Source organism: Emydura macquarii, unplaced genomic scaffold, assembly GCF_026122565.2.
Source record: "Emydura macquarii macquarii isolate MOO-44397 ecotype Brisbane River unplaced genomic scaffold, CSIRO-AGI_Emac_v2 contig_2676, whole genome shotgun sequence".
NCBI classification, from domain to species: domain Eukaryota; kingdom Metazoa; phylum Chordata; order Testudines; family Chelidae; genus Emydura; species Emydura macquarii.
In genome coordinates, this window is record NW_027132813.1 from 8,449,857 (window position 1) to 8,462,115 (window position 12,259).

Genomic DNA, 12,259 nt, shown 5'->3' on the forward strand with positions numbered 1-12,259 from the left:
CTCTGCTGGACTGCCTGACAAAGGTCCTCTCCCCAACACAGCTATTCAGGATACCCTAGAAGAGAAGCTGAGAACCAACACCAAGCACATGAAAGGTAGCAGAAACCACCTGCAACTCCACTGCTGGGGTTCCCCTGGCATTGTGGAGTCCTTAGCAGGCCCAGAGCCAGCACCTACACCTCTCTCTCCACAGCCCATCATACAGGGGTGGAGAGGCAGGAGCATGTTACATTAGGACTATCCCCAGCTGGCATATGACACCTAAGGGACTGTTGCCAGCTGGCACAGGTTACCTCAACCCCTAGAATATTAGAGAGTTCTGGCTGAGTGGCTCAAAGAAAGCAGGCTAGAGACTCTGCCCCACAGTAGTGATGTCTGGTGGTCACTTTCTGAAAGAATATTTGGCCCTCAGACTGAACGCTGCCAATATAGGTGTTCCATGAAGGTCTCCCATCCACATACTGCTCTAGTTTAGAGTCACTTAGTTTAGGAATCCTGACAGGATTAACCCACAAGGTCAGACAGCTGCAAGCAATTTTATTCTACTCTCAGCCAACCCCAAAGAAATAAAGATAAGCAACACAGGAAAAAAAATGGCATAAATCTAACCACTGAATATATAGAGGTTCTTTTAAATCGTTCCGCTGCCTTCTTCCTAATGATCAAAACCATATCTTCATATTATCTCTACCAGGATTCTGACAAGGACAGTCAGGACTAAGAGTCAGAGCTGACTCTGGCTGAGAGTAGCAAAGGAGCTTGTAGTCAAGTCAGAAGTCAGGGTCTATAGCAAGAATCAGAGTCTGAGTCAGGTATTAGGATCCAGGGCAGGAGGCAAGGTCCAAACTGAAGTGAGGTCAAAGCCACAAGTTCAGGATCAGGAATGATCATGGTAGTTACAGGAGAGCCACACTGTTGCCTGGACACTTTCTGGAATGCCCCTTGGGTGGGGTGGGGTGCCAATCATGAGCCATGAGGCTGCTGCTTGTCAAACCCCTTGAGATTGGACTTCCCATGGTCTGTGTCCACAGAAGCTCATGGGTAGTGGAACACAAACTAGTTACAGCTACTGCTGTGTGGCAGCATGGAGGTGTTTGCTGGCAGCTCTGTCTGAGACTCACTGGGCCTTTCAATCTTAGTCCAAGAGTGAATGGCTTTGAATTTGTTTGGCAGTGTTGGGGACTTCTCAAAAACTTTGCACCTTCTCTCAGAGAAAGGAGAAAACTTCTTCCTCCTTCCTCTAAAATGTCAAACAAGAGGTTGTAACTGCATCCAAAATGAATTAGGCTTCTTCTGAGTAAACAGCCAGCATTTTTTTTTTTCCCTTTTTAACTTTTTTTTTTTTTAAATAAACACAAAACTGAGAAAGGTTCCTGGATGCCCTGATGCGCATCATTTTGTAAAGCAAACAGGCCTTGTTCAATCAATATGTAGGCCCCTATCATGCACAGCTGCACCGTGAAGCTGTAATGGAATGGTATGGGGATAAATTCATCCATTGTATAAATTACCAGTGAAAAATTAACAAGGTTTTCATTTACTGCCTATTGTTTTTCAGATATCTGAGAGAGACGGTTGATGCACAGTCAATAGATTAATTAAACAACACGGATCAAATAAGCTGCACACCATTTGTCCATGACAGTTTTATTATTATAGCCAGCTGGGTTTTGCATGACCAGTCAGATTGCTAAATTCTGATGGAACTTTGTGTCCCACTCATGGTCAACAAAGACATGATTGTTGTTTCCACTGCTGAGGAGAACTATTTTCAAATCCTAGCTACAATTAGGAAAGTAACTGAGAAAACACCAACTTCTTATTCAAACGGTCTGCTCCTTGGCTCTGCCTGAGTCATACAAATATAAAAATGATTGTTTCTTTTTAAACGCTGTTAGACATGCAGCTGAAATACAGGTCTGGGAGAGCAAACTGGATTCTATTCTATAATCAGTTTGTTAGTGTTCTAGACATGCTGCAAAGCTGCCTTTACTCCTGGACATTTCAAGGAGGGAATTTATTGACGAGTGTCTTTATAGGTCCCATCCTGTGACCATCAAAGTCAGTGCCAAATCCCTCGTTGGCTTCAATGAGCACAGGATCAGTCCCTATATTATGTTAAATTGGCAGGCTTGTGTTCATGTTGGAATAGGCAGTTCAATTAATTAATGTATTAAGGTTTTAATTTCAGCACTGTACATTGTTGTTTTAATCTACGGTAAACACCTCTGATAGACTAGTGCTAAAAACCTGGAGAAATTTTAAAAAGATTTATCAGCTGGGCTCTGGATGCAGAATCTTTCTAGCTGGTGATGATACAGAAAGAATACAGTATGATATTCAGATCCCAAGTGCTGAACTGGCAATTGCCTTTCTGACTATGGACCCAATCTTGCAGGGTACAGTGCAAGGGGCGCTAGAATCCGAGCACCCCCCCAATTGCTTCCAGCAGGAACGGTGGGCCCTCAGCAGCTTGCAGGAAGCTTTGATCGCTTCAGAGGATCAGCTCCCATCACTGAATTTTAACATTAACCATTCCCTTGTGTTGAACATACTATATCTTAAATAATAGTTACCAGACATGTCATGGCATATATTTTGTAATCTAAACTTTTTTTTTATATATACCCTCCAGTGTTTGTAGCTCCTCCTTGGAAGCTTGAAAATAGCATTTGTTTCTCCAGGAGGCTTTTACTGCCATGTTTCGTGCCATGGAATTAACAAGGCCTTGTTATTTTTGATAGCTGGGGAGACTTCTGGGATGCCCAGATGACTCCTTCCTCCACAATTAAGCACCACTCAGAAAGGTCCTGCTCTCTTCGGGAATCTATCAGCTATGCTTCATCCATCCACCAGCAAGAGCAATAGGGGGCTCCTTGCCCTTTTAAAGCCTGCCCAAGCCCTGCCTGCCCCAGGAAATGAGAGGCCAACCAAGCTGGAAACCTGACCACTGCCAGCATCAGCACAAGCCTTGGGAATTGGGTTTGCCATCTAAGCACCACTGCAGAACCGACTGCACGTATTCCTCACAAACCCATTTGGGAATTCACTTGTAATTAATCCAGAATATCAATGTTGCTCATTATTTCTTAATCTAATTAAATTGTTAATTTCTATATATTTGTTTTTAAATGAGAAAAGGCAACACTCTGGTGTAAAACACAGGAAGGCAGTGCTGTCTAGCGGTTAGAACAGAGCCATGGAGTCAGAATTCCTGGAGTCTGCTTTAAGCTCTGACATTGACACACTAGGTGCCTTTAGGCAGGTCATTGATGATCTGATTTTCAAAGGTGCTGAGCAATTCTGTCTCCCTTGAGTCAATGGGAGCTGGACAGGCTTAGCACCTTTGAAAATCCTTACCCTTTGAAGGCCTCAGTTTGCCCCCCTGGAAAACAGAAGTGGGAAGGGGATTGGGTGCCATTAATTAATACTTATGAAGTTCTTGGAGATCCTGAAATGAAAGGCTCTGTGAGTTCCAAATATAATCACTGAACCTCAGCTGATCAGAAACACAGAACTGCTGTACAGTTGCTCCTTCATGAACCATCCAGCAGACAGAATTAATTTTACTAATCCCTTGCCTGCTAACTGGTTCACATGATTAGATGCCTGCTAGACAGCAGACACTAGAAGACAGTCACACCATTCCAGCCTCCCTTCTTAACAGATTGATAAGACTCCAAAAAGAACAGAAAAGAAGTACAAGAAAGTTCTCACAACCATGCAAATAGGATTCAAACTGTCCTTTCAAAATGCAAGTGGCAGCAGTAATAACAGTCTGGATGGCAGCATCAGTTGAACTGGGGACTTCATCCATAAATATCTAGTTGAGACACATCTTATGAGTTTGAGTAGCATACATTTTAAATTCAATGCCCTACTGTTACTGTGAGGTTATTGCTTAAAATAAATTCCTCAGCAAGAAGTTCCCTGCTTGAGTGAAGTGGTGCCAGCTTTCCTTGGACAGAGGAAAGTTACGTGGTAGCTCCTGGGTGTGATAAACAGTAGGCTTGATGCAGTCACTAGCCAGTGATGCTCTGAATTAGGAAAAAAGAAAGAAAATGGCTAGAAGAAAAGAGGACCAGGTTAGGAAAGATGCAGAGAAGATCAATAAGGTAATAGCTACGTCTACACTGCATCTAGGAGCATGCTTCCCAGAGTGAGTAGACAGACACACTAGCTCTCTAGTGCTCTAAAAATAGCAGCGTAGCCAGGGGTAGCAAAGGCAATGGCTCAGGCTAGCTTCTCGAATAAGGGACAGGTTTGTACTCAGGCAGCTAACCTGAGCTGCAGCTCATGCTTCACCAGCTACTCCACTATTTTTAGCACACTAGCTCAATCAGAACTAGTGCATGTCTGTTTCCCCTTGCTGGGAAGTAGTGTCCCAGCTGCAGCCTCAGAGAAAGGGGCGCAGGGAGATTAAGGTAAGAAGAAAGTGGAGGTGAAACCAGGTGAAATAAAATAAACATGCTCCTATCCATTTTGCTAGTAGAATATCAGCATAGGGAAGACATAGCCATTATGATAAGAGGAGACTCGGGTTAGATTCCTTAGGCCTGGTTCTCTTCTTACTTGTACCAGTGTAGATCAGGACTACCTCCATTGAAGTCAGTGAAGCTATACTGGTGCAAGTGAGAGCAGATTCATAGAATCATAGAAGACTAGGGTTGGAAGGGATCTCAGGAGCTCATCCAGTCCAACCCCCTGCTCAAAGCAAGACTAGCCTCAGCTAAATCATCCCAGCCAGGGCTTTCTCAAGCTGCAGCTTAAAAACCTTTAAAGATGGGGATTCCACCACCTCCCTAGGTGTCCCTTGTCTCTCCCTCCAACAGCCAGCAAGAATTTGCAATGCCATGGAGGCAGACTGCTCATGGGAACAGAGATGGCCTTGCATTTCCTGGGTGACTTTTTTTTAACCTGTATTACACAGGAGGTCAAACTAGTTATCATAGTGGTCCCTTCTGACCTTAAAAATCTATGAATCTATTGTTTACTAGAGACCCCCGTTGACTAATGAATAGCACAGATTGGCTCCAAAGAAAGGCCAATCTAGACTTCTTTTGGAAAGATGGGCAATGGATGTACCATGTGGTTCTGAGGGGCAAAATGGCAGGGTAAAGAAGCTGCTGCCACCAAAAAAAAAAAAAATTGCTGAATTGTGTCAATTGTCTGATGCATGCTATTACAGAAGCACAAGAGAAAATACACTTCTTCCATGTGATCCTTCAACAATAACTTGCCACATACAGAACAGATACTCATTTGCACAATACCTACACCTCAGTGTGGACCTTCGATGTGTACATCACATACATCTGTGGTTGAATTAGAGTAGAAAATAATCTGAGCAGGGACCACATCTCTTCTGTCTCTCCAGTGCCAAACACGGTATTTGTGCTCAGCAAAATAAAAATAATATCAATGACTGGTTAGTGTGCATGTGCACCACTGCCCTCTGCTGAATAGAATCAGAATGGCTTATATGTATGACAAGCCCTGTACTGCAATGCCTAACGGAGAGTCTCCTTCAGTTTAAGTGCTAGGAGACTCTGTTTTCAGAGTTTTAGCTTGACTCTCATTGTGAAATTCCAATTCCATGAAGTCTCCTTGGCCCATATGACAACATTCCCCAGAAAATAAAGTAGGCCTGACAGAGAGAAGCATTAGAGATGAGAAGAAAATAGGAATGCTTTGCAATGAAGGTTGATAAATGGAGGCACCTCATTTCTCCATTAGGAGTGGCACAACCAGTTTGTCCCATTACTCTACATATGTTTCTGCCATTACAATATAAGCTCCCTCTAAGAAGTTGGAGAGTGTGAGGAGGAACCTATCTGCATACTGCATGAATATTGTTTGCTACTGGATTAGCATGTAGCCAGTATCCAAAGTACCTAACCTCATGGCCAGAGGATTATACTGTTTTATGTGCAACCCCCTCTTCTCTCCTCATTGCTGCTTCACTGGCTTTGATGCATGTATATGAAATCAGATTTGGATATCTTAAGAGAGGTTAAATGAAGTGACATCATGTCCCTTTTCTTACAACTAGCTCATATTTCATATTACTTAAAAGTAGTTTCCAAAGCCAGAAATGTAATGCACTAAAACATGAATCTATACTCTATGAATCTCAGGGGCATGCAACTGTTTTGATGAAAAATTCAGAGGAAATAAAGCAGAGGCAATTTCAGCTATCTGATTGCTGGAGTTATGGCAACTTGGCAGGTATAACTTAGAAATTTAGGGCCTGATCCTATATCCATGAGGAAATTCCCCTTGACTTCAATAGGACCAGGATTCATGCCAGCAACAAGGTTAGCAGTCCAAAGAGCAGGGGAGAACTAAATCTGTATGTGTTCAGTGGATATTCAACAGAGGCTGTAAAATGAAGAATAAATTCTACTACAACTGTTGTTAAGTAAAAATGTTCATTTGAAGAAGAATACGGTCTATCATGTCTGACAAGTGAGTTTCTATTTTGCAGTTTTGAAGAGTGCATTTTCAATACAAGCCTATTTACCCAAAGGGATAGTTATGGTTAAAAGGGCACTTTCATTCTAAATCTCTGTTTCCAGTGATTTATTACCTTCCCCCACAAAAATGATATCTGGGCCTGAAATTGCACAAGATCGTTCTCCCATCCTAGATAAGAGAGATTATGAAAAGCCTGAAAAATCCATTCAGCCATTTTTGTTTGAAAAAAGCATGAAAAAAACCCAGTAACTTTTGCCATATGAAAACTAATATGTTATTACCAATTTAAGAATTTTCAAACAGTGATTTGGATTTAAAAGTTCCAGACTTGACATATACATAGTCATTTGTGAGGAACAGGTTAAACAGACATAGCTTATGTAAAAATCATGGGCCAGATGCCCATCACAGTTACACTGGTGTAAATCTAAAGTGAAGGCCTGATCCAAAGCCCTTAAAGACTCCCATTAACTTCACTGGTTTTGGATCAGATCCTTCTGACTTCGAACAAGTCACTCGATTTACAGTGGTATAATTAAAATTCCATGTGTTTCAAACAGTTAGTTCTTTACCAATGTCAGTACCACCATAGGTTACTAAAATGGAAAGAATTTTGAAAAAGTTCCTGGTTTATGTTGCTTGTGTACTTTTTGCATTTCATGCAGTTTGAACTGTGCAACTAAACTGGTCAGTTTCAGTTTCTGTTTATAGTAAATTGAAGGTTGCAGTCTCATGCACTGATACAATGCTGTTCTTCACCTCAAAACACTGCAGGGGAATGTTCAAGTCCAACCAGAAACTGCTTTCACTGGGACAAGAAACAATTTCATGAAAATATTTATATTCATATTAGGACTCTGACTTTTTTAAACTATATAATTGTTGTGATTTGAACCAGTTGAGGGGATCAGCAGCTCTGCCACTGATTCATCGTAATGGACAAGTCCATTAAATTCTCTCTGCCTGCTTCTCTATCTTTAAAATGGGTATCATCATGCCTATCTCAGAGGAGTGTTGTGAGGATCAATCGCTTATTGTTTATAAAGTGCTTAGAAATCCACAGATGAAAACTGAAAGTGTCAACTGCTTTCCTTGTGTGCTACACATCCCCCTTTGTGCTTGATCTACAGAGGATATAGGCGTGCAATAATACCCAGCTCGGAGACTTAGCCCTGATTCAGCAGTCCAGCTGGATTCCACACAGCACTTAAGCACATACTTAACTTCAGGCACGTGCTTAAGTCCCAATGACTTTGCTGACTGGGGTGGATTTAAGCATGTTTAAATGCTTTGCTGGATTGGGTCTTTAGTTTTCCATTTCACACTATAGAGACTCATGCTTTTAGCACCCTGTCCTTGGTGATGACCATTACAAGAGTGCAAAGCTCTATTCATTACTATGCCCAGTGCATCATTTTCGTACCATACACCAAGCACCAAGCTATCCAGAGCATTCACTTCAATTACTAATTTAAATTTGGAATATAAGGTAGTATGCACACAGCAAGCCAAAAAAACAAGAAACATTTCTATTCCTCTTAACAGGCAAATATTAAACTTGAGACTGATCTAGGGAAAAGAGAGTGGCTAGAAACATTAAAACTTTTGGCACAGAACTTATAAGAAGAGAACTAGAGCATGATAAAACTATCTAACCATGGTAAGGCCTGGTGAGGTCATATTTGGAACACTAAGTGCAGTTACAGTCAGCGAATAAAAACAAGTAATATAGGAATGAAGATGACACAGCAGACAGAAAAAAACTTGACTTGAGAATCATGGACTTGAGAATCTTGGTTAATTAAAAAGGTCAGCGCAACACAGGTTGGCATTCTTAGCAGAAGCATCCATGAGGGAAGGGGGGGGAAGAGGGAGAGACTACTTGAATTCCAAAAGCCAACAGAACAGGTAAGTGCTACAAGACTGAGTGCAATGGTATCAGACACCTGCACAAGGGGGCATGAACTTCAGAGAAGACATCCCATCAATAACAGGAATTTAAGCAAGAATGTCTTTACATAGGGCTTGATTCTGATCTCATTTACACTGGTGTAAATCAGGAGTAATTCCATTAAGACCAATGAAGTTACACTGATGTAAAGCTGTGGTAAGCAAGAGGAGAATTGGGTCCATCGTGAGCAGACAATAACGCAGATTAAACTAACAAAGACAGCAAAATGTGCCATTAATCTAAATCGGGGAAAGGAATTGAAAGCAATCAGCAAAGGGAAGAAAATACTTGCTATATGTACTTTATACAATCTCAAAACCTCAGGAGATGGAGCAAGCTGAGAGGGGCTTTCTGGCTTCCACCCATCCCAAACATTTCTTACCGGGTCCTTATCTCAGCTATCACAAATGACTGAATCTTCAGGTCGGGCCATATCCTTCAGGTCTTACTCAGGCAAAACCCTCGTTGATTCCAAGAAAATCAGCGAGCTAACTCCCAGCTAGTTCCATCACAGTAAATGCTGCTTGCCTTTGGGCTATGGTGCTGGGTGGCTACAAGAAACCGCTTAGGCTAATGGGCAAGCCTGTTCGCTCCCCCAGCCCTACATAAAAATCCTCGGGGGTCAGCGGGCGGTGAAAAAGATGGTGGCATGGGTTAAATGGAAGCAACTGAGGATGAGGCGATCGTGTTACCGGTGCATCAGGCCGTTTTGGTTCCCTTCTTTCAGAGAAGCAGAGCCTAAAGGACTTAACTGGGAAATTTGTTGCAGAGAAGTTGGCAGCCAGGTGCCCAAGCCGGCCGCCCAACCTGAGCACACGGGGAGGGAGGATCCGAACCAAGAGGCTCTCGCACCTGTGACTCTTCTCAGAGCTGCACGGGTGCTTGCTTGGGGTGTTGCCCCGCAGCATCCCGGCTACTTGCTCGAGGCGTGCGGGGCTCTAGCCTCCGGGACAGCTGGAAACTGCTGCCTGGGCACACGCCGCTCTTGCAGGTTGCAAGGGCAAAACCTCCCGTCCCGCGCAGAGCCGGGCTGGCCCCCAGTCACCTGGCCCCGAAGAGAAGAGGAAGCGCGTTACCTTTGACGTCCGCTCTTCGGGTCCTGCCACCTCCAGTCTCCTCTTAGCCCCGAAGAAGAACAGAAGAGCAGCGAGCCACAGGATCCCCAAGAGAGACAGAGCCAGCCTGCGAGTCGGCCGCTTCATCGCTCAAAAGTCCTGCCTGGCGGAAAGGCACGGGGCAGCGGGGGCTGCCCGCCGCGCTGGGGCCGGGGAGCGCTCGCAGCGGGGCTGCTTCCCAGGCAGCCCCTGCGAGGGGCAGGGCACGGTTCGTCAGGGGGCTGCTCCGAGCCTGGGCGGAGAGAGCGGCAGGGGGGCGGGGGAGGAGGAGGTACCAGGGGGTGGAGAGGGCTGGGGAGCGGGGAGGGAGGGACTCCAGCAGAGGCTGGCTGGCTGACGAAGCTGTTGGTTGCACGGGGAGCTGCAGGGCCAGCCGATCCTCTGCCGCCGGGCCGGTGTCAGCCCCTGGGGCTGAGAGGCAGGAAGGGGTCGGTCGGTCGGTCTGTCTGGCTCTGTCACACTGGCAGCCCCGCGGGAGGCGCTGCCGGCTGCACTGTTTCCCTGCCACAGCCCCCGCGGGTGCACGCCGGTCCCGCTCCCAGCTGCAGCGCCCTGGCTTCTGCGGCTGCCGGCCCGGCCCGGAACGTGCTGCTGGGCGGGCGTGAGGCTCCGGACTCGGGGCAAGCACTCGGCTCTGGTGGGGGGGGGGGAAGGCTCCGCTGCGGGGCGGGACCGGGGAGATCGGGGCTGGGCAAGGCTCCGAGCCCGCCCCGGGGAGCTCCTGGCGAACCGGGCCAGGCTGCGGCAGAGCTCGCCTGGGGGCTGGTGCTCTGCAACTTTCGAGCACTTCGGAGCCGAGCGGAAGCAGCCCGCTTCGGCTCAGCTCATCTCCCGGGGAAAGCGGAGCAGGGGGGGCCTCCCCGCCGCCAGGCACCTTCTCCCTGCAAGTGTGAGCGGGCTGGCTCTTGTATTTGCCAGGCAGCCTGTCCAGCGCCGCGCTGTGCGGTGCCGCTCGGAGCCTGTTGCCACGGGCAGGGGATTTACACTTCCGCGGGGTCACTGACCCCCCGCGACCCGTGTGTGCCCATGACCGTCAGTGCCCCCGCTGCTCCGCGCCCAACACCCGGGAACCCGGGCTAAGCGCCCGGAAGGCAGCGAAGCTACACGGGCGAGCAGCTGCTGTGAATAAGAGGAGAAGCAGCGTGTGCCGAGGCGTGCGTGCACTTCCCTCCCGCCAGCTGCTGCCTTCCAGTGCGCGGGGATTAGGCTCTGGTCACCCTCAGTGCTAGGGCGAGTTAGGATTTTTAAACCAGATCGGTGCTTGATTTTAGTGCCGCTGGGGGGAGGAGGGGAGGGCTCCCAAGGAGAAGTTGTTTCATTTGACATTACAGCAGTAAGGTCAACCGCTTCTGAGAATGAGATTGTTTCGTAGAAGGGGCTGGCTGGAAACAGGTTCTTTTACGGAGCTCTCATTACCAAAGCGTAGTGCATACCTACAGGCGGTGGGCTGGGTGAGAGGGCAGAGTAGCTCTCCTGTTGTCCCATGTTAAACCAGCACACTGGAACGTGGTGCCTGCCCCTGAGGGTTGTAGGACACCAGCACGGTAGGCTGGGGAAGCTTTCCCTGGTGGTCAGTTTGGTTAGGTCACTTTACCCCGAGAGAGCATGGTTCAGGCAGAACAAGCCCAAGGACCGTTACCGAAATGTAACATGCGTCTGCATCTGGCATCTCCATGGTGAAAGGAGGCACCTTCTTAATATTACATATAAGAGCCTAAGATAGGACATGTAGATGAATTTATCCAACTGAAACAGCAGGGGGAATTCAGGGAGGTGGAATTTAATTACTGGAGTTAGAAGAGAAGATTAGAGGCTTTAGGGCTGTCAGGAGCTCTTAAAAAGAAAATCATAATCATCAGCCCAGCGTAGATCTGCTTGAGGTAGAGTGATGATAGCTCTTAGCAAAGGATAAGAGAGTGTTTTGTTACTAGTGCTATAGCAATGGGTGACCTAGCAGTAGCTAAGGTCCTTCGCCTGCAAGTTGTTCCTTGTTATGGGATTTCTGCAATCACACAGAGCCCCATTGATTTCGGAAGGGCTCTGTGTAGATATAGGGGTTTTCCTGCAGCAAACAACTTGCAGAGTAAGGATTTATGGTAGAGAGACTATTGTAATTGGAGCTCTTGTGCAATCACACATTACTAGAAAAAGATCATAAACATTAAAGTCATATTTCAGGACCCGGCTCAGTTCCTTGCCTCAGCCTACTACTTTTCCATTCATAACATTGGCTAGAGTAAGCCAAGACTTCCCTTGCAGAAGAAGACAGTACAGATTAGGTATTAAGTAGGTATCTAATTAGGTATTGGAGCAACTGTGAATCATTTATGTTGGAACAAAACTTCATAAAAACAAGAAACCATGCATAAAGTAACACATGGAGGGAATCAGAGATAAGATGTCAGAAAGCTGGGAAGTCCAATGTACATGATGTAGACTCTCTCCTATGCATTTTTCCACTGCTCCTCTGTTTATTATTTCCTCCAGTTGTCACCTATTAATTTACTGTTTGCATTCTCCATCCTTTGTCCTCTTGATTTATTCCAAGGCTCACTGACTCCTCTCTTAATGGAATCCATGCCTTTTAGGCCTGACATGCTTAGAAAGATGCCCAGATAAAAAATTCATTAAACAACAAAGAGACAATTAATCTTTTCTTTGTTTTAAGGTTGGGTGACTTTTCTATCCATTGGGCTTTGTGGAAGGATAAAGTGAT

At 45.9% G+C, this 12,259-nt stretch overlaps 1 protein-coding gene across 4 annotated transcripts in view; it reads right to left on the reverse strand.

Moving 5' to 3' along the window:
• GALNT14 (polypeptide N-acetylgalactosaminyltransferase 14) overlaps positions 1–11,204 on the reverse strand; it is a 193,156-nt gene extending 181,952 nt beyond the window's left edge. For all 4 annotated transcript variants that reach the window (XM_067564818.1, XM_067564817.1, XM_067564816.1 and 1 more), the window contains exon 1: positions 9,505–11,204. In XM_067564818.1, coding sequence (XP_067420919.1) covers positions 9,505–9,630 — 126 coding nt within the window. In that variant the 5' untranslated portion in view covers positions 9,631–11,204. The remainder of the gene's footprint in view (positions 1–9,504) is intronic.
• Between the last annotated feature and the right edge of the window lie 1,055 nt (positions 11,205–12,259).